This window comes from Micromys minutus (genome assembly GCF_963924665.1).
Source record: "Micromys minutus genome assembly, chromosome: 23".
NCBI classification, from domain to species: domain Eukaryota; kingdom Metazoa; phylum Chordata; class Mammalia; order Rodentia; family Muridae; genus Micromys; species Micromys minutus.
The window spans coordinates 32,920,204-32,943,822 of record NC_137958.1 but is presented as its reverse complement, the minus strand read 5'-3'; the positions used below and the strand labels follow the sequence as shown (position 1 = coordinate 32,943,822).

General features: G+C 38.8%; 1 protein-coding gene across 2 annotated transcripts in view; it reads right to left on the bottom strand.

Annotated features, from left to right (window-relative positions):
- Window positions 1-4,362: 4,362 nt before the first annotated feature.
- The window catches only part of SDHAF3 (succinate dehydrogenase complex assembly factor 3), a 42,746-nt gene continuing 23,489 nt past the window's right edge, over window positions 4,363-23,619 (bottom strand). For both annotated transcript variants that reach the window (XM_080936551.1, XM_080936550.1), the window contains one exon: window positions 4,363-4,880. In XM_080936551.1, the coding sequence (XP_080792677.1) occupies window positions 4,742-4,880 (139 nt within the window). In that variant the 3' untranslated portion in view covers window positions 4,363-4,741. The remainder of the gene's footprint in view (window positions 4,881-23,619) is intronic.

Below are 23,619 nucleotides of genomic sequence, written 5' to 3'. Positions count from 1 at the left end.
AATGTCTCCCCTCAAAATAAAAAAGCCCAGAGCCAGATGGTTTTAGCACAGAATTGCACCAGACTTCCAAAGAGGTAACACTAATGTTCTTCAAATTATCCCACAAAAAAAGAAATGAAAGGAACATTGGTCAATTCATTTTTTGAGGTCATAATTGCCCTTGATACCCAAACCACATACAAACAAAATAATTGCACACCAATTTCCCTTATAAATATAGATGCAAACGTTCTCTGAAAATAATTTGCAAAACAAATCCAAGAGCCCAATTTGGCTTCATCCCAAGGATGCAGGGATAGCTAAACATACATAAATCAATGGATATAATCCAGCATATAAGCCGACTAGAAGACAAAACCACATGATCATCTCATTAGATGCAGAAAAGTTCTTTGACAAAAATCCAACATCCCTTCTTGATAAAAGTCCTGGAGAGATTAGGAATAGATGGGAAATACATAACATACTATAGGCAATTTATCTCAAGCCTATAACCAACATCATCAAATTAAGTGGAGAGAAACTCAAAGAAATTCCACTAAAATTAGAAACAAATCAAGGTTGTCCACTCTCTCCATATATAGTCAGTATAGTACTTGAAGTCTTAGATAAGGCAATAAAACAACTGAGGGAGATAAAGGGGATACAAATAGGAAGAGATGGAACGAAATCTATTTATTTGCATATGATATGACAGCCTATACACTAGCCCTAAAATTTCTACTAGGAAATCCCTCCTCCCGATAACACTTTCAGCAAAATGGCAGGATACAAAATTAACACACAAATATATACAAATGTATATAAATGACAAATGAACTTAGAAAAAGGCCAGGGAAATGACACCTTAAAATAACCTAGAAAAAAAATTAAAATTACCTTGAAGTAACTTCAACCAATGAGGTAAAAGACTTGTAATACAAGAACTTCAAGAAAGAAATGGAAGATATCAGAAAACAGAAAGGTCTTAAGTGTTTGTGGGTCAGTGGGTTATAGCAATAATGACTGACCTACTAAAGGCAATGTATAGATTCCATACAGTCTCCATCAAAATTGCAACACAATTCTTCGTAGAACATAATAGGACAATTTTCAGCTTCATACAGACACACACACACACACACACACACACACACACACACCATACCAAAAGTAATCCTGAATAATAAAAGAGCTGTTGGAGGCAGCACCATCCTCAATTTCAAGTTGTAATACAAAGTATGTAAACAACAAAAGAAAGAAAAAAAAAGCATTGTTTTTGCAAAGAAATAAACATGTTGATCAAGGGAATAGAAATAGAGACCCAGAAGTAAGTCTGCATACCTATGGACAACATGACTTTTTATATATATATAGAAGCCAGAAATAAACACTGGGAAAAAATAAAATCTTTAACTAGGTACTAGTCAAACTGGATGCCTGCATGTGAAAGAGTGCAAATAGATCTCTGACTATCAACCTGCACAGCACTCAACTCCAAATGTCTCAAAGATCTCAATATAAACAAGGTACGCTGGACCTGATAGCACAGAAAGTGGAGAATAGCCTTGAACTCATTGGCTCGGGAGAAGATGTGAACAGAATATTACACCAATAGTGCAGGCACTAAGATTATCAACTAATAAACAGGACCCATTGAACTGTAAAGCTTCCATAAGGCAAAGGACACTCTCATTCAAACAAAGTAGCAGCCTAAAGAATGGAAAAGGTATTTACCAACTAAATATCTAAAGCAGCTAATAACCAAGAAATATCAAAGAAACAACCAAATTTTAAAATGAAGTATAGATCTAAATGGAAAATTCTCAAATGTCTGAGAAGCACTTAGAAATTTTCAGCATCCTCAGTCACCAGGAAAATGCAGTTCAAAGCTACTGTGAGATTTCATTTACACCAGTCAAAATGGCCAAGATTAATAAAACAAAGGACAGCTCATGCTGTTGAAGATGTGGAGTAAGGGGACCACTCACCCATTGCTGGTAGAAATGCAAACATGTAGAGCTACTCTGGAAATCAGTGTGGCTGTACCTCAAAAAGACAGGAATCAATCAGATCCCCTCTTGGGTATATACCCTAATAATGCTTCATCCTATCATAAAGCCACTGGCTCAACTGTGTTCACTGGTGCTCTATTCATAGAAACTGGAAATACCTAGATGTCTGTCTAAGGGTGAGTGGATAATGAAGATGGTTTTTTGTTGTTGTTTGTTTGTTTGTTTTGTTTTAAATCCCTATTTCTACTTCCTTAAGTTCTATTTTGGTCTTTCAAACATGTGATGCTTTATTTCCTACAGACATGTTAACTTTTACTTGAAAATGCTTTGTGTGTGTGGTAATCCCGACGCTGGAGCCTCCATGTGGTCTGTCTCTGTAGGTTTGAATTTTTTTCATTAAATAGTTTATGTGTTTACACTTCAAATGTTATCCCCTTTTCTGCTTCCCCTCTCTCCCTTCCCCCTGATTCTATGAGGATGCTCCTCCTCCCACCCACCACTCCCACCTCAACACCGTGGCATTCCCCTGCAGTGGGGAATGGGGCTAATTTACTTTGTAGGTTTATTTAAACTTGAGATATCTCCTAGGACAATTATTTGTGGCTCTGATATCTTCCCAAATGACTTACGTCTCTCAGGTACTTATTGGAGACCACTTTATACAAACATATATAGCATAAACATTTTTTTAACTACAAATTGACTTTGTAAAGGTCAGCAACTCTGCCCAAGTGTTCAGCAGCTTTTCTTCTACCCTTACTGTACAGTCCTAATGGTACTGGCTTCAAGGGAAGACATTCTTGAGATTTTCCACTTCAGATGGCCTCTGCACTTTGTATTTGGCACATACTATGTTCAGGAACAATCAAAACCAAACCTGAAACACCCTTGGGCAGAAGCTTCAGCATTTCTACTTGTGGAAGTTGGCTTTCAAGGTTCTTCCTCCCTTAGGATACCAGCAATGTGAGTGTCTTAATTTCCTTTCTAGTCCACCTAAAAGTTGGAGTTTCCAGTAGGAAAGGTGAACAGCTGTATAGCGTCCATGTTACTGAGAAGACAATCTAAAGCTTAATGTGAATTCTAATTCAAAACATCTTTTCTTGGTTACTAATAACACCAGAGATTATTCCATGTCTCAAAACATTTTTGGTTTTTATGTGTCCGCTGCTGGCCGAGCTGGGCGGTTCAATCTCCTCACAGGCTTGGGTCCTCTGGTTGGGTGGCCCATGTAGCCAGGAGAACAAGTGTCTATAGACTCTGGATGAAGTGTGTCAGGCTTTAAAGTCTGGGGGGTACATTTGTTCTTTTGAGAAAATCAAGTCCCAAAGCCATCTAGATAGATGTGGGAAGAAGGAGCTACATATTTACTTGCAGGCAGAAATGGCTATCGAGAGCGGCAGAGAGCTAGGACTACAGTGCAATCTACCACATGGCGTTACTGGAATTCCTAATGAGGAAGCCTCTAGGGAAATGTAACATCAAAGCTGAACTGCACAGTAACTGATGAACTGGGTATATGTTAATACCAGTGTTATTGAGAAGAGAGGAAAACTAAGTTTAATTTTTAATGTGATTAGAAAGGTCACCCATAATTTAATAAAATGGGTTTGAGTCTTAGAAATAAGGTTTAGTTCAGTGTAGAAGGTATGGAGACCCTTGTGTTCACAGGTAAGCAGTAGGCAAACCTGGCATGTTAAACATGCACAGGCTGTTACCTGCCCAGCAGGTTAATAGCCTACGGACCACACTGATTCTCCCCAAGCCCTTATCTTGAGCTTGTTTTTCTCAGTCAGTCTATAGAACCCATCCTTTCTCTACTGATCTACACGTTGTAAGACCGGGTCTCCTACTGAACCTAACACTCAATGCTTCAGCTACAGTGGCTGGTGAGCCGCAGGGATGTGCCTGTCTCTGCTTTCTCATCACTAGGATTAAAGACCTGCATCTCCATGCCTGCTTTTCATGTGGGCACTAGAAATCTGAACTTGGGACCTAATGTTTTCGCAGTAAGCACTTTTAGCAGTTGAGCTAGCTGCCTGGCCCGAATTGTGTCACTTCAGTATCCAATAGGTTGCTCAACATAGATGCAGGTTTTGGTAATTTATTTTTAAATGTATGAGTCAACTTAGTATTTTTCATTTCCCCAACCCTAAGACAATAACTAAAATTCTTAACAATTGAATCTTAAAGCTTTTCTTAAAACTTTTACTGTGACTCAAAGAGGAAATTCTGAGTGATAGCCAGGTGTGTACTATTAAAGGAGAAATGGTGGGACTTTCATTATCACAATGTCTAATAATAAACATACTGGAATTCCACATCTTCCATTATGATGATATGTTTATTTAACTTATGAAGCTAGAGACAAATCAGGAGGCTAACACTTGATGGGAATGGAATTTAAAACAAATTCATATACAAAAAAAAATTCAGCGTAATTCCAAAATGTATCCTTTTTAACACCTTTCTTTAGTCCCGAAGTTCAGTTCCATAAAATTACATTCCAACAGCAAATATGTATGTCACTGCAATGATGGCACCGTGTGCCATTTGTGATGTCATCACACAGTGTTTTTACTGTCCAGACATGAGAGACTGTCCCTTGAAGATAAAGGGATACATTTTTGAGAGTCAATGATAGATGAGGTAACAAATCTTAGCCACTTTGTTAAGATTATTGTGTCACGACTGTGGTTTTATAGACTCGGTGATACTAAACTGCCGATTGGGTTTAGTAGTTTCTTGCATCAGCTCTTGCAACTGTCCGATTTGCTCATCACGAAAGTCATTGAGTTTTTCTTCCGGAAGAGAGGTGCCAAAACATGCTTTTCCAGTAGAGCTTTGTCTGCTGTCCTTGGCTTGTTGCCACAACACTGCTGCATAAGTCTAAAAAAGACACACAGAGAAAGGAATGTTAGAAATTTTAAAACATCCACGAACACTTCCTGAGTCACAGCATTTCCATTTCTCATTCCCAAGCCACCAGAGGGGCTCCATCACTAAATTTTCTGCAGTTGATTAAAAAGATACAAACAATCATGGTTTTATCTTCAGACATGATTTCAAGTAGATCTTATTTTAGGATTCTAAAGTGTGTTTTGCAGACATTATGAAAGTCCTTAATGTGCAAACAAGTGAGAAGTATGCTTTAGAAACATGCATCGCCACCAGCCAGATTGTGTACAAAATCATGGACACCTAAGTACACACATGTTTCTGGGGCTGTAACTCTTCAGCAGGTTTTCTTAAGTGAACTATAGGTCTTAGAAGCTTAAGAATGGGCCTCAGAATCCAGGAAAAATCCTTGCTCTGTCGTCACCTTGACATTTTAATCACTACACAAACAATTCTTTAAACCTCTTAACATTTAACATTCATCACTGTGAAGATCTCTGTGTTTAACAGTGTAACTGGGCTTTAGTGGTTGGCCTAGCATTCTATCACTCTCTGCACTCCTCTAAAGGGAGGCAGAGGCTCCAGCACTTTCCAGTTGACGAAGTTAACCATTTGCTCATAGGGAGTAAGTGAATGAACTGACTAAACCTGGGGCTACTCAACCTGGACTGGGCATTTGAGTTGTTCACAGCTACTAGACTTGCCAACTGTTGGGGTCTGGAATTAGCTGTGCACTGACCACTTAGACATCAGCCTCGGGATATGATGAACATTTATTCAATGCTTGATTCAGACTGATGGATCAGAACCACAAAAAGGACTCAGGAGCCTAAGTGAGGGGACCAATCTTATAGAAATTTTTATAGGAAAAACCAGGTTCCAAAGTTTAAAAGGCAAGCAAGGGAAGTGGTACAAGATATTTGGCTAACTAGACACAGAATTGCAGCTAACCTTTAAGCTGATTAGGCCTAGTGAAGTAAGCGGAGCCGGGTATGAGCAACATGGAGGTTACATACAAAATGGCTGCCGTTGTTTTGACTGTATCACCAACATCACTGAAGGAACTTTAGTTTTAATTCCATACATCTCCTTACATTAGAAATATTTTCTCTATACCAAAATTCATCTCATAAAACACCACATATCATAAGCTTCATCAACTCTGCTTTTAAGATTAGGCCACTAAACAGGGTTTCTTGATTTGGGGACAAATGGGGTTTTGGATAATTTGGTTAATTCTCTGCCTATGGGTAAAACTATTTTTATGTTGTTGGGTGGTTAGAACATCTCTGACCTCTAACCACTAAATTCTAGTGGCACCCATCCCTCAATCAAAAATGTCTCTAAATACTGCCTGTGTCTTCTGACAGGCAAAACAAATTCATGGCTAAAAACTATTCCTAACAATGCTTTTGAACATGTAAATAAATAGCTCATACACAAATTTCCAGAGATATAACTGGCTAAAGAAAAACAATAGAAACAGCCTAGTCCTACTTCAAGAGAAGAAAATTTATCCAAACTATGAATCATAAAGAAATAACAGCAATAAGAACGCTCCCAAATATAAGCACATGCCTGTAATCCCTGCACTTGAGAGATAGAGGCAAGATGAATATGAGTCCAACCTGAACTACATCATATTCAGTCTCAAGAAACAAAAACAGAAATCCCAGAAACAAAACAAGGGGTTAGAGAGATGGTTCAGTGAATATGAACACTGTCTGCTCTTCCAGAGGACCTGAGTATATGGTATCTCAGAGTGAAATAATATACTATTTATTATCAGCTTAAGAAAATATCCCGTATGCAATTCTGCATTTGTATATACTTATATATAACTATACATTTGGCATAAAAAAGTTTGTAGCAAATTCACATGGAGTCATATATTGGGTTGTTGTAAATAATTTCAATATAGCAATTTAATAGACAAAAAGTCTAAACTTTATACACATTACAAAAAGAACTAGGCATATTTCCATGATGGTCAGTTGTGACAACTGAGACTGCATGTGGCAGACAGATTACATCAAGCCCACCTGTAAGCACCAGCGTGTCTCTTACAGATGTGACACCTTGCTTTAGGACAGTCAGCTACAGAACACTGCACCTGCACAGAACTGTCATTTCACAGAGCTCTGATTCCGTCTTTTAAAAAATAACAACTTCATAGAATTTGGACTTTATGAATGCTCTTTAGTACAATTTAAAACTCCCTGAGTAGGATGTAAACATTAATTTCTACAACTGTCCGGTTATCATCACAGTGAGCACATATGGTGTATCATAAGTTATGTGCACATAAGTTATATGAGCACATACCTTACTCAGCTGAACTGAACTTCTGGCTCTAGCTGCAAACGTTCTCTTACCTGCTAAATCTGAGTGGTTTTAGCTTTGTTTCGTTTTTCTACTTTGTGTGTGTGCAGCACGTGAGACCTAAGCACTTCTTTGTGTTCTGTAGTTTATGTAGTTGTAACTATGGAGACAATGAGCTGTAGCTCTCCAGCATGTACCCATGCGGTATAACCCTCAGCCCCTAGTTCTCACCCCCACCAGACAACCACCACCTTACACTCCAGCTTTATTAGTTCACCTGTTTTAGATGTAAGCAGGCTCAGGCAACGTGTCACCTGACTGGTCTTTTTCACTCAGCACCCATATGGCAAAGTCATCTATGCTGTTCATAGCAGGGCCTTCTTTGGAATGCTCAACACTGAGATTCTAAGATTTCCTTTACCTATTTTTCTAATGGTTGCTACTACATATAGGCTATTCTGAATATTGCTGGGGAGGAGGAAACAGAAGTATTAGTATCTCATCAAAGTTTTGCTACCAATCATTCTGAATAAATGTCATAGCCAGGTTGCTTGGTTGCAAAGCATTTTCCTTTTAACTTGGGGGCACTACCATCCCGTTTTCCACAGTGGTTACACTTTGTTGCCTTTAGAATCATGTGCAAAGGGTGTAATTGCTTCCCATCCTCACCACTACTTGTTAGGTCTTGCTAGTAAAGCCTGTCCAACCAGGTACGCAGCGAGACCTCACAGTGGCTCAGCTGACATTTCCTTAGTGACCCTGATGGTGGGCCTCCTTCCTTCCTCACGTCTGTTTGTCACTTGTGCATTTTATTTGCAAAAATGTCTATTCAAGTCTTTGCCCTATTTTTTAATAGGGTTATTTGGCTGTTTGTGAGCTGCAGGTGTTCGTTCCTTTGAATATGAATCCTTTATGAGAAGTGCAGTTTCCATGTTTTCTTCAGTTCCTTGGGGTAGCCTTAGAATTGCATGACTCTCCTCTTTGTTGTTCAGAATCTTTTGGTTTTATGTCGTTCCACTTGTCCAACTTCAGATTCATTGTCTGTGCTTTTGGTATTCCAGCCAAACACTCTCACAACCTCTGCTTCTGAAAGTTCGACTGCAGTGTGCAGCCTGGTGCAGTGCCCGGTCTACTGCAGTGTGCAGTCTGGTGCAGTGCCCGGTCTACTGCAGTGCCCGGTCTACTGCAGTGTGCAGCCTGCTGCAGTGCCCGGTCTACTGCAGTGCCCACTTCTATTGCAATGCACAGAGTCTAACTAAAGTCTTTAATCCACTGTGAGCTGTTAATTTTTGGATGGAAGTTTTATTCTTTCCCATGTAGATAATCCAGTTTTTCCCCAACACCTCTCTTCACTGTGTATTCTTAGTGCCATTAAAAAGTAAACTAACTATAAGATGGACTTACTTCTAGATTCTGTTTTGTTCCACTAGTCTGCCTTTATGTAGTGTCACACTATTTTAATTACTGTGCCTTTGTAATGTATTTTAAAATCTGAAACATGTGATATGTTTTTTGGCTATTTAGAACATTTGTGATTCATTATTGTTCTATATCTGTAAAAATCATTAATGTTTAATTTTTAAAATTTGTTTATGTATACGAATATTTTATCTCTGTGTGTGAACACACACACACACACACACACACACACACACACACACACAAAACGTGTGCCTAGTACCCTCAGGGGTCAGAAATCATCAGATTCCTTGGAACTAGACTTACAAATGGCTGTGAACCATGAAGTCAGTGCTTAGAACTGGACTTGGGTCCTCTACAAGAAAAAAAGTGTTCCTAACCACTAAGCCATGCCTCCTAGCCCCATAATTGGTATTTGATAGTGATCAGTATGTAGCATTGGGTGATAAAAATTTTTTTGACTATATTAATTATTCTAGTTTGTGAGCATAGAATCTGTTTGTTTTTGTTTTCAACACATAACTACTTCATCTTCTTAGTTTATCTTCAAGTATTTTACTTCTTAGCCGCTATTTAATTGGCTCAATTTCAAATAGCTAATATGCATAGAACATGGCTGATTTTTCTATGTCCATTTATATCCCATGACTTTGCTGAATTTGTTGGGGCTCTAAAGGCTTTTTGGTAAGGTCCTAAAGTTTCTTACAGACATGGAACTTCAGTTAGAACCACACAATATATACTCTCTTTTGTATGGCTTATTTCACTCAACAAAATAATTCTGTTCCATTCATGTTGCTGTATGCAACAATAGTCATTTTTATTACCAAACAGCGTACCAAAATATATTACTATACTCCTAATGGCAGCTAAATGTTTAAACTATTTCAAGTTCAAGTTATTACCAATAAAGCCACTGTAACTTTTAAATCATGTCATTCATAAATCAAAAAAACCATCCTTCTTCCAATGCTAATTTGTTTATTTGTTTTTTTTCCTTCTTGGTTGTTCTGTCTAGAGTTTTCATTCTTGGTTGTTCCGTATAGAGTTTTCACTCTTTAAAGAAAATGGTTAGGATGACATCTATTCTTAGAAGAAGCTCTGAGTCCTGGCATTGAGAAGCGTTCCCATTTTCATACATGACCTAATTGATTAAGGCCAACTGAACTTTAAACAAATTGAAATGAGAAGCATGGCAGATACTAAGGCTCAGATTCCTCCATTAACAACCCAATCACAGCGCAGGCTGGACTGCACATTGCCCAGACTCCCAGGCGCACTCCCTTTCTACGTCCTCATTTTCATGGTCCTGGAAGACAAGAACATTTAGGAGATAGATTGCTAGAGGAAATAGGGTTCTGTAGCAGTAAGTGAATGGTTCACAAACAGTTCCATGACACCAGGCCACACTATCCCCTTTTACTCTCTGTCCCAGCAGTCTTTCTGCCCCGAGGGCTGCCCTCTCCCAGTTGGCTCTCTGCCTCAAACTCTGCTCACATTCCCTGCAAACACCTCCTGTGGTTATTATCACAATTCCCATGAGCCAAACAAAATCAAAACTCTACAAACTTCTAATTTATCAATCAGATTTATACCAACAAACTCCCACTCCACAAAACATCCACACAATAAACCCAGAGCCAATTGATATTGGTATAAACTACCCACCTAGATAAGACAAATTGTCCTATAATAATCCATCCCTTATAAGATATTCATAGCTACCTGTGGCTATTTAAAGCCACACGGAGGTGGATCATTTTCTTCCCCCATCTTGGCTTCTTCTCCTTCTCCTCTCCTCTCCTATCTCTTCCACCTTTCCAAAACTCTGTCCCCGCCTATTTTTTCAATGCTCAACCACAGGCCAGGCCTTATCTTGTGCCTGCCCTCACTGCATATCAACCACAGAGTTCATGCTGATATATCACATAGGAATTTTCTCTGCTTTGTGCACTTTAATCAACAGTGTGTACAGGTACTGTTTTATAATATCAGGCCTAATGGCATAAGAATATTTTAAATATTATTAAATATTAAATATTTAGTCATAAGTAGAATCTTCTTAAGATCACTATTCATCATTAGTAGTCACAGGAATTAATAATGTTCTCTAAACCAATATGCTAGAAAACATACTTTCCATCTCTTTCCTTGCAATGAATAGTCTACACAGTGTCCTACTTTTATAATCATATATACATATATGTTACTTGGTAAAATACTCTTAGGGAGCAATTAAACTACTTTGATCATATCCTTCTTTTTCATACCCAATTATGGACAGAGTTTTAAAAGGATAATAATTTACAGATCACTAGAAAAAAATATTTTCAAATTGCCAAGAGGTCTACATTTTAAAACACATTTTTGAAATTGCATTTTAAAATACGGTGGGATTTTTTTTTCCAAATAATGTTCCAAATAATGAAAGTCTCTAATATGGAAGTTAGCCAACACACAAGAAAGTTTAGATACATTTCAGCTCACTGCTGTCCTTAGAATGCCTGCAAACTTGGACATTCAGTGTTACATATGAGAGGTATGAAGGCCAAAGGGAAAGGGGACTAAGAAGAGAAAGAGCGATAGAGGGGTAATAAAAGCTTATTTTGAGAACTAGAGAGCAGGAATTTAGTATGTATTAAAGTTACTGTTCCAGCTGACTCAGCAAAGGTGAATAACTGGTCCTGTGATGACTGAGAGTGATCTGCCTGAGTGGGGAGTTAAGATTTAGCAAATGGATAAGGGCAAAATAATGGCCACTGAATGGCTCCAATACAGCCCCTACCTGAGCTGGTCTTTGCTGCTTTGTGGGCTCTTCTTTGTTCTACCTTTTATCCCACCCCATCCCACCCCACCCCTGGCTTCACCAGCTATCACCAGATAGGACAGAATGAGGGAGAGGGTGAGATTCCCCTGCTTTGCTGCAACTTCTTTATCTGGTCTGTCAACCACTGTACACGAAGTGTCTTATTTTCTGACTTTCTCTGTATCGTATTCTAGGCTGCTTTCTGTGGTGATGATAAAACACAGACCGGACTGGGACTGCAGAATATCCAGACTTAATGGAACAGAAATAAAACACCCCTTCTTCTAAAGCAGTAGTTCTTATCTTTCCTGATGCCCAGACCACTTAATACAGTTCCTCATGTTGTTGTGACCCCCAACCTTAAAATTATTTGTGATGCTACTTTATAACTGTAATTTCACTAATGTGATTGATAATATAAATATCTGCATTTTCCAATGGTCTTAGGTGATCCTATGGAAACGTCATTCAAATCCCCCTGACCCCCACAAAGGGGTCACAAACCACAGGTTGAGAGGTTCTTCTCTAAAGGCTCAGAAACCACTACAGAAGAGGAGGCAGACAGCATATCCGAACCAGAGGCAGTGGGTAACTACTACCCAACAGTGTGTTCAGGGCACAGTTGGACAGCTACACATAAAAACTCACAGCAGCTGTGACACTAAATCGCATTAAATCCCAGCATGGAGAGTACATTGGGACACAAAGTTCTAACCCTCGCTGAGGGCCTACTGACAATTCTTCACTCCTGGGAGAAAGGGAGTCAGCCTTCTCTGAGAGTGACTCCTTTAGAAATGCTTCTCCTCTCATACTACTCAGCTATCAAAAAAATGACTTCATGAAATTCCTAGGCAAATGGATGGAACTTGAAGCTATCATCCTGAGTGAGGTGACCCAGTTACAAAAGAACACTCATAGTATGTACTCACTTATAAGTGGATACTAGTCCAAAAAGCTTGAAATACCCAGAAACCATCCACAGAACTTATGAAGCTCAAAGAGAAGGAAGGCCAGAAAGTGGATACCTCAGTCTTTCTTAGAAGGAAGAACAAAATGCTCATGAGAAGAAATAAAGGGACAAAAAGAGGAGCAGGGATTGGAGATAAGATCATCCAAAGACTGCCTCACCTGGGGATACACCCCATATGCAGCCACTAAACCAAAGCACTATTGCTGATGCCAAGTAGTGCTTACTGGCAAAAACCGGATATGGATGCCTTCTCAGAGGCTTGTCCAGAGCCTTACTAATACAAAGGATGATGCTTGCAGCTAACCATCAGACTGAACACGGGGACCCCAATGAATAAGCTAGAGAAAGGACTGAAGGAGCTGAAAGAGTCTGCAACCCCATAGGAAGAACAAAATTATTATTTTTTTATGCTTCAAATCATTTGTATTTTTAACTTATTCACTTACATTTCAGTCATTGCCCACATCAGTCCCCCCACTCCAGTTCTTCATCCTATTCCTCCTCCCCTTTGCCATTTTGAGGGTGCTCTCTCCAACCCCTCACAAGCCTCCTGTTTCTCTAGGGCTTTAAGTTTCTCCAGGATTAAGTGCATCTTCTTCCACTGAGGCCTGATGGGACAGAACTAGGAAGAACAAAATTATTAACTATCCAAACCCACCACAGCTCCCAGGGACTAAAACACCAACCAACGAGTTCATATGGAAAGACCTATGGCCCAAGGCACATATACAGCAGAGGACAGCATTTTCTGACATCAATGGGAGGAGAGGCCTCTGGTCCGTCTTCCCAGTGTAGGGGAGCACCAAGGTGCTGAGGTGGGAGACTATGGTTGGGAGAGGGAGCACCTTCACAAAGGCAATGGGAAGGGGAGTGGGGATGGGATTGTAGGAAAGGGATAACATCTGAAATGTAAATGCAGAAAATATCCAATAAAAAAAAGAGAAAGAAATATTCTCCTTTCAGTAAAACTGTCTCTGCTCCTGTAGCAACTGAGTCTCTGCTCAGGAACCTACACAGTCCTCTGGAAGTGTCCTACCTGACACTAGCAGAAGTTACAATTTCACACGTCTTAACATACCTTGACTATAATTGTTCTCCTAAGCCAAGGTGCCCCCCGGCCACCCAGCTCCTTCACTGTCTGTTCCAGGCCACCTACAAATTTCAACAGTCAGAAGCGTCCCCTTTCACTGAAATATCATATCTATAGTTGCTTATGAGAACTCTCTGCTGGATAGTTTCCACTAGCCAACGTTTACCACATCAAGACAGAACAATGCACATACTAAACCCTTGGTACTAGATACCAGCAAAAATGCCAGAGGATTTCAATGGGCTCTCTCCTAGAGGAATATATTAAAACAACCATAAACTGTCAAAATATGCTTTCTCTGAATTTTAGAAATTTATGGAAACTTTACCGAGTCAAGTATTTTAGTCAAGAGGAAATAGCAGAATCTTGATTCTGGCTTTGTGATGCCGAGTTTGACTTCTCACAGGATCTGCAGAGATGTAGAGTACTTTAAAGACATCAGCCACATCCCAGATCACCCCACTACCAGGGGAAATACAGCAGACCTTATTCTCAGAGAGCTGAAGCTGTCTTCTCTGGCCAGTTTGGTCGCTGCCTGGAGGCAGCATAAAAGACTGCCTTCTCTTCCATTCCTGGAACTTTCCCAATGCTGAGGGAACCACAGGGAAGTTCTGTGAAAAACATGTCAGGCATATAAATGTCACTGGTGCCTGGGGCAAGGAATCAGTGCTGGGAGCCAACAGCAGCCTGACCACAAATAATGGCATGAAGGGCTGCAGACCAGGAGGACTACAGGGTGTGGGCTCTCAAGTACACCTCCATGTTTCTGAGAATCTAACGTCCTAGAAAAGACTTCACAGGAAGGCCACATACACAGGAGCATCTACAATGCAGTTTATAGGAGGACATTAATTATTTTATCATTGTAAACCCAGACATTGGAATTGTTAAAGAAGCTGAAACTAATTACATACATAGTGTACAAGAAACTACAGAACTTGGAAGAGAGGTGTGCATGCTTTTGCTAAGAATTTTGCTGTTTAATGGAAAATGGGTGACTTATTTATACTGCATCGTGCTAGTTTTTCAGCAAGCAGATTTCCATTATACTAATTAATTAACAAAAACATTAAAAAAAAACCATATATAAGGACTTCTTCAATAATTTTTTAAATATATATTGGCCACACCCCATCAAATCTTAAATTTTATAATATAAATCAATAGGAAATAGAAGTATGCATTCATTTTTAAGTTTTCTAAAATGTTTATTACACCAAGCCAAAAAGAATAGTATCATGTGGGGATTTTCTGAGAAAAATTAAGTATGGACAGATTTTTAAGCTAAAAATAAACACACAAACCAGCCAATAGAAATGTAAGAAAACTGTATGCAGGTGAATGAACTTAGTCTTCTGAATGATAATGCTTCCATGGGGACTGTAAGATAAGAGAAGAGCCCTGAACAAGAAAGGGAATCACTTAAAACTGGAAGGTAAAGAAAAGCATATAATGTTAGAGTCTAAACTACAGTGGTGAAAGCCACACCTGCACGTCATTCTAAGTACATATACTTCAACAACAAACAGCCTCACACAACAGCTAAAACATCACACACAGACACAACAGAAAGAATTCAGGAAGCAGACATATCAATGCTGTCAGACATAAACTACCAACTCCCCTGAACTACTGTTACCACAGCAAACAATATTCCTTCAGCCCAAGTTGCATTCAAATGTCAGTTGCTACATTTTGTAAAATATTATCATTAAAGATTTGCCATGGCCACCCGGAACTGCGGCTCGTAGAGACTGAGCAACTGGTGGGTGGGAGACCTGGACTGCCGGGGAGCAGAGAGATCTCTGCAGAGTGCACAAGAAAAGTGCACCCCCTGCCTTGCCCTGCCCTGTCCTGCCTGAGCCAGCGATCAGGAACAGAACGTTGGAACTTCTGTTCCCACCCGACAACTCTGAGGCATAGAACAAGGCTCGGCCCATCTGACACATGGACCAGTGGAGATCCAGGGACACAGACCAGATACAAGGGAAAGGCAAGAACATATCACTGACAACAAAATGGCAAGAAGAAAGCAAAAGAGTATATCCCAAAAAAACCAAGACAATCTAGCAACACCAGAACCCAGCTCTCCCATAACAGCAAACATCGGAATTCCAAACACTCCAGAAAAAGAAGACACAGACCTGAAATCATACCTCAAGATGCTGATAGAGATACTTAAACAAGAAAGGGAGGAAAAGCAAAAAGATTCAGAAGCTTTTAAAGAAGAAACAAGAAAAACACTCAAAGAACTCAAAGAACTAGAGGAAAACAGAACCAAAGAAATAAAGGAATGGAAGAGGGAAATTAAAACGGAAAATGACACAATAAAGAAAACACTAAAAGAGATAACCCTAGAGGCAGAACACCAAAAAAAGAAATCAGGAGTCACAGAAGCAAGAATTTCCAATAGATTACAAGAGATCGAAGAGAGAATCTCGAGGGCAGAAGACAACATTGCAAACATAGACAAAACAGCCAGAGAAGATGCAAAAAACAAAAAGCTCCTAACCCAAAATGTCCAGGAAATCCAAGACACAATGAGAAGACCAAACCTAAGGATAATAGGAATAGAAGAGGGAGAAGAGTATCAACTAAGAGGCACAGTAAATATCTTCAACAAAATCGTAGAAAAAAACTTCCCTACCCTCAAGAATGAGATGACCACCAGCATAAAAGAAGCCTTCAGAACTCCAAATAGGTTGGACCAGAAAAGAAATACCTCCCGACACATAATAGTAAAAACATCAAGTGCCCAAAGCAAAGAAAGAATACTAAAAGCAGTAAGGGAAAAAGGTCAGGTAACATATAAAGGCAGACCAATCAGATTCACACCCGATTTCTCAACAGAGACTATGAAAGCTAGAAGAGCCTGGACAGACATCATGCACTCCTTAAGAGAGCACAAGTGCCAGCCCAAGCTGCTAGACCCAGCAAAACTATCAATCACCATTGATGGAGAGATGAAGATATTTCAAGACAGATCAAAATTTACACAATATCTGACCACAAACCCAGCACTACAACGAATTATAGGTGGAAAACCCAATACAATGAGGGAAAATAGAGCCTAGTAAAAACAAGAAAACTCCTAAACAAGAAAACTAAAAGAAGAAAAAAACACAGACACAACTCAACCTAAAAAAGCAATAATGGCAGAACACAGAAACAACTAATCCTTGATATCTATTAACATAAATGGTCTTAACACCCCAATAAAGAGACATAGACTATCAGACTGGATACATAAACAAAATCCAGCCTTTTGCTGCATACAGGAAACTCATCTCAGAGACAGAGACAGACACTATCTCAGAGTAAAAGGGTGGGAAAAAAACTTCCAAGCAAACAGCTCCAAGAAGCAAGCTGGAGTGGCTATTTTAATATCGAATAAAGTAAATTTCCAACCAAAAGTTATCAAAAAAGATAAGGAAGGACACTTTTTACTCATTACCGGGGAAATCTGTCAGGAGGAACTCTCAATCCTTAACATATATGCTCCAAATAAAAAAAGCACCCACATTCATAAAAGAAACCCTACTAAAGCTCAAAAAATACATCTCACCCCACACAATAATAGTGGGAGACTTTAATACCCCACTCTCACCAATGGACAGATCATGGAAACAGAAACTGAACAGGGACACTGCAAAACTAGCAGAGACTTTGAATCAACTAGAATTAATAGATATATACAGAACATATTATCCTAAAGTAAAAGAATACACCTTGTTCTCACCACCCCATGGCACCTTCTCGAAAATTGACCACATAATTGGACACAGAACGAGCCTCCATAGATATAAGAAGATTGAAATACTCCCATGCATCCTCTCAGATCACCATGGTCTACGGCTGGTCTTTAACAACAACAAAGACAACAAAAAGCCCACATACACATGGAAACTAAACAACGCTCTGTTAAATAATATCAGGGTCAAAGAAGAAATAAAGAAAGATATTAAGGATTTTCTAGAATTCAACGAAAACGAAAACACAACATACCCAAACCAATGGGATGCAATGAAAGCAGTATTGAGAGGAAAACTCATAGCCCTAAGTGCTTCCAAAAAGAAACTGGAGAGAGCTTACATCAGCAACCCGACAGCACAGCTAAAAGCCCTAGAACAAAAGGAAGCAGATATACCCAAAAAGAGTAGACGGCAAGAAATAATCAAAATTAGGGCAGAAATAGACCAAATAGAAACAAAAAGAACCATTGAAAAAAATCAACAAAACCAAGAGTTGGTTCTTTGAGAAAATCAACAAGATTGACAAACCCCTAGCCAGACTAACTAGAGGGCAAAGAGAGACTATCCAAATTAACAAAATCAGAAAGGAAAGTGGCGACATAACAACTGAAACTGAGGAATTCAAGAAATCATCAGATCCTAATACAAAAACTTATACTCCACAAAATTGGAAAATCTGGAGGAAATGGACGAATTCCTAGACAGATACAAGATCCCAAAGTTAAACCAGGACCAAGTAAACCATCTAAATAACCCTATAACACCTAAAGAAATAGAAGAAGTCATCAAAAGCCTCCCAACCAAAAAAAGCCCAGGTCCAGACAAGTTCAGTGCAAAATTTTATCAGACATTTATTGGGGATATAACACCAATACTCGCCAAACTATTCCAAAAGATAGAATCAGATGGAATATTACCCAACTCATTTTTTGAGGCTACAATAACCCTCGTACCTAAACCACACAAAGACCCTACAAGGAAAGAGAACTTCAGACCAATCTCACTTATGAACATTGATGCAAAAATACTCAACAAAATCCTTGCAAACCGAATCCAAGAACACATCAAAACGATCATTCATCATGACCAAGTAGGCTTCATCCCTGGGATGCAGGGATGGTTTAACATAAGGAAATCCATCAACGTAATCCACCATATAAACAAACTCAAAGACCAAAATCACATGGTCATCTCACTAGACGCCGAGAAAGCATTTGACAAAATCCAACACGCCTTCATGTTAAAAGTCCTGGAAAGAACAGGAATCCAAGGTCCATACTTAAACATAATAAAAGCAATATAGAGCAAACCAACAGCCAACATCAAACTTAATGGTGGGAAACTTGAAGCAATCCCACTAAAATCAGGGACTCGACAAGGCTGCCCACTCTCCCCCTACCTATTCAACATAGTACTGGAAGTCCTGGCTGGAGCAATTAGACAGCAAAAGGAGATCAAGGGGATACAAATCGGAAAGGAAGAGATAAAAACATCACTTTTTGCCGATGACATGATAGTGTATTTGAGTGACCCCAAAAATTCCACCAGTGAACTCCTACAGCTGATAAACAAGTTTAGCAAAGTGGCTGGATACAAAATTAACTCAAACAAATCAGTAGCCTTCCTATACTCAAAGGACAAACATGTAGAGAAAGAATTAGGGAAAAGGTACCCTTCACAATCATCACAAAAACTATGAAATACCTTGGTGTGACTCTAACTAAGCAAGTGAAGGACCTGTATGACAAGAACTTCAAACCTCTAAAGACAGAAATTGAAGAGGATCTCAGAAAATGGAAAGATCTCCCATGCTCATGGATTGGAAAAATCAACATCTTAAAAATGGCCATCCTACCAAAAGCAATCTACAGATTCAATGCAATCCCCATCAAAATTCCAACCCAGTTCTTCATGGAATTGGAAAAATCAATGTGCAATTTCATATGGAATAACAAAAGACCTAGAATAGCGAAATCCATCCTCAACAACAAAAAAAAAATCTGTGGGAATCACTATCCCTGACCTCAAGCTATATTACAAGACAATTGTGCTGAAAACTGCATGGTACTGGTACAGAAATAGGCATGTGGATCAATGGAATAGAATAGAAGATCCAGAAATGAGCCCTCATGTATATGGTCACCTGATTTTTGACAAAGGAGCAGTAAACATTCAATGGAAAAAGGACAGCCTATTCAACAAATTGTGCTGGTCCAACTGGCACTCAGCATGCAAAAGAATGAAAATAGACCCTTTCTTATCTCCTTGTACAAAGCTCAAGTGTAAGTGGATCAAAGATCTCCACATTAAACCAGATACACTGAAACTATTAGATGAGAAAGTAGGGAAAACCTTAGAACACATAGGCACAGGAGAAAATTTCCTGAACAAAACACCAATGGCTCAAGCTCTAAGGTCAAAGATTAACAAATGGGACTTAATGAGATTGCAAAGTTTCTGTAAGGCTAAGGACATCATCAAGAGAACAAAACGGCAACCAACAGAATGGGAAAAGATCTTTACCAACACCACATTTAGAGGCCTAATATCCAAGGTGTACAAGGAACTCAAAAAGTAGACACTAAAGAATCAAATAACCCTATTAAAAAATGGGGTACAGAGCTAAACAAAACATTTTCAGTTCAGGAACATCGAATGGCCAAGAAACATCTGAGGAAGTGCTCCACATCCTTAGCCATCAGGGAACTGCAAATCAAAACAACCCTGAGATTCCACCTCACACCAGTCAGATTGGCCAAGATCCAAAACTCAGATGACAGCAGATTCTGGCGAGGCTGCGGAGAAAGAGGAACACTTCTCCACTGTTGGTGGGGTTGCAAGCTAATACAACCACTCTGGAAATCTGTCTGTCGATTCCTCAGAAAATTGGATATAGTACTACCTGAAGACCCAGCTATTCCACTTCTGGGCATATACCCCAGAGACACTTTAATACACAACAAAGATATATGTACCACAATGTTCATAGCAGCTCTATTTATAATAGCCAGAAGCTGGAAGGAACCCAGATGTCCTTCAGAAGATGAATGGATACAAAAATTGTGGTACATATACACAATGGAATACTACTCAGCCACCAGAAACAATGACTTAACCAAATTCTTAAGAAAATGGCTGCATCTAGAGAATATCATCCTGAGTGAGATAACCCAGTCACAAAAGAACAGACATAATATGCAGTCACTGATAGTGGGATGCTAACCCCAGAGGCTTGCACTCCCCCAGAAACAACTCACAGACTGTATGAAGTCCAAGAAATAAAGAAAAGAAAACAAAACAAAAAAAATATTTACAAAACAAGAAAACTTTAACTATTTCCATGTTACATTTTGTTTTACATGTACTTTATGCTCATTGTAACTATTAAGTTTTCAAGGCATACTATCAAATCTTGAAAAAAATCAAGTACTGACTAAAAAATATATTCATATTGTTTTATGTAAAATTATGTTAAAATCTGAAAAAAGTACTGACAAAAATGTATAATTTTAAGCAAAAAATGTTTAAAATCTGTACATTTATCTTTGTTTTGTAAAATAAATTTGCTTAAAAAAAAAGATTTGCCATTTAATGAGATTTAAGGTGTTTTCAATTTCCAGAATGTTAAAATAAGCAAGTTAAGTCTATAGGCACCAAAACTAGTTAACTAGACAATGCTAAAATAAAGGCTAAATGCATATGGTGCAAGTCTTCATTTAAAGACTATAGATCTCTACCCTAATAACCACAACAAAATTGGAACTGAATCCCTATCAGTAGTTACCACACACTTAAGTTACCACATGAAAGTGTAGACTGTCCAAATATTGCTTTATAGAAAATCCACTCGGTAATATAGTAATTTGTCAAAATGCCTAACTACATGCCTCATTATAACTATTTTCAGAAAATTCGATGAATCAAATTTCTACAAGTTAAAATAAAACCTCAGAATAAAATGACTTATTCCAAAAACTCTGTCAAGGTTAAAAATCTCTTTGGAATGAGGTAAGAGAAAGCCTTTTTGGAAACAAAAACTCTTAGCCTTAAAGGAGTCCAAATAGACCAGGCTTTAAGCCACAGTCAGCCACTAATTTTCCTTACAGAAATAGCCTCATATTGGTAGTTGAACAAGTGTCTGTCTTCTGTTATCTTTTATTGGTGCTTGTATTAATTTTATCCATAGACATGGCTATGTGAATGTGTTATAAACTGGCAGTCACTTAAATGAGTTACAATTCATACTATCTAGGTTAAATGAACTAACAACAAAATGAATAGGAAGCCTTAAAATATGGCTATCGTGATCAATCTGTGGCACCGAGAAAGCAAAAGCAGCATGATTGAGATATTCTTGGACTACTTTAGGTGAGAAGTGTCTCTCTCTCACACACACACACACACACACACATACACACATCTTTTGATCAAAAAATGATATGATTAATATAAGCACTACTAAAAGATAAAGAGAGCAGAAGACAGACATTTGTCCAATTGCCAATATGAGCTTATCAACCATTAACAGGGTAAAAACAATGGCAATAAAGTCCCTTTGATGTCATGAGGAGAATGGCACTACACATATGCAGTCCTCCCAAACACCACACCTTTATGTTCCCACCCAAACCCATGTCAAATCTTCAAGCCTGACCCACTCCCCAGCCTCACAGCCTACCTGTTTCCTAGGAGGTCTGACATAACTAGGAACATAGGTGGGGCCTTAGCCCAATACCCACCCCAGGTGGGATCCCCACAGAACTCAGCAGACCTTGGATCTACCCCACCCTGCCCAAGCATCATCCCCTTTCTGGTTTGCCCCTTCATCCAAATTTGTGTCAGAGCAGCATGCCTGCTCCCCATCCCACAGCCTCCCTGTGTCCCAGAAGGTCTGCCCTAAAAAGGGACACAAGGAAACAGGGGTACAGGAGGCCTGCCCTAACCATGGACACAGAAGGCCTGGGTGTCTTGGGCTGGAGCATGCCTCCTTGGAGACAGGTACAGCTGTGTGATCTGGGGTAGAACAGGCCTCCTGGGACATAGGAGGTACTATTTTTTAGGTGTGTGTTTTTGTGTGTGTATGTGTGTGTGTGTGTGTGTGTGTGTGTGTGTGTGTGTGTGTGCGTGTGTGTGTGTGTGTGTGTGTGTGTGTTTGAGAGATCTCTCCATCTTCTGAGGACTCTATATCTGATAAACACCTTCAGCAAAGTTATAAAATTAACTCAAACAAATCAAGAGCCTCCTTTTCTACAAATATTAAACTTAATGAAAAATAAATTAGGAAAATAACATCCTTTACAATAGCCACAAATAATATAAAATATTTTGGTGTATCTCTAGCCAAGCAAGTGAAAAATCTGTATAATAAGAACTTCAAGTCCCTAAAGAAAAAATTTGAAGACCTCAGAAGATGGGAAGATCTCTCATGATCATGGATTGATAGGATTAACCATAGTGAAAATGGCCATCTTACCAAAAGCAATCTACACATTCAATGCAACCCCCATCAAATTTCCAAGCGAATTCTTTACAGACATGGGAAGAGCAATTCTCAACTTCATATGAAAAAACAAAAAATCAGAATAGCTAAAACAAATTTCAACAGTAAAAGATCTTCTGGGAGAATTACCATCCCTAACCTCAAGTTGTACTGTAGAGCAATAGTGATAACACCACATGGTATTGATACAGAGACAAACAGGTCAATAACGGGAATAGAATCAAAGACCCAGAAATAAACCCACACAATTATGGGCACTTGATATTTGATTTAAAAAATCTTTGAAAAATTGTCTTGGTCTGACTGACTGCATGTAGAAGAATGCAAATTTATCCATATTTATCACACTACATATGGCTCAAGGCCAAGCAGATCAAGAATTTCAACATAAAACCAGATACACTGAATCTAGTAGAAGAGAAAGTAGGAAAGAACCTTGAATGAATTGGCACAGGGGAAAATTTCCTGAACAGAACACCAATTGACACATGGGACCTCATGAAACTACAAAGCTTTTGTAAGGCAAAGGAGACTGTCAATAGGATAAAACAACAACCTATAGATTAAGAAAAGGTCTTCAATGACCCTACATCCAATACAGGGCTAATATCCAAAATATATAAAGAACTCAAGAAGTTAGACTCCAAAAAAAACCCAACAACCAATTTAAAAAATGGGGTACAGAGCTAAACAGAATTCTCAACAAAAGAATATTAAATGGCTCAAAAAGAAGGAAGGCTAAAATGTGGAAGCCTCAGTCCTTAGAAAAGAAAAGAGAAAAAAAATGTGTATTCATCATGTATTATTAAGTAAGAAATTTTGTGAGATATAATAATATTTTATAAAATAAATATTTTTTAAGTAAGGATAG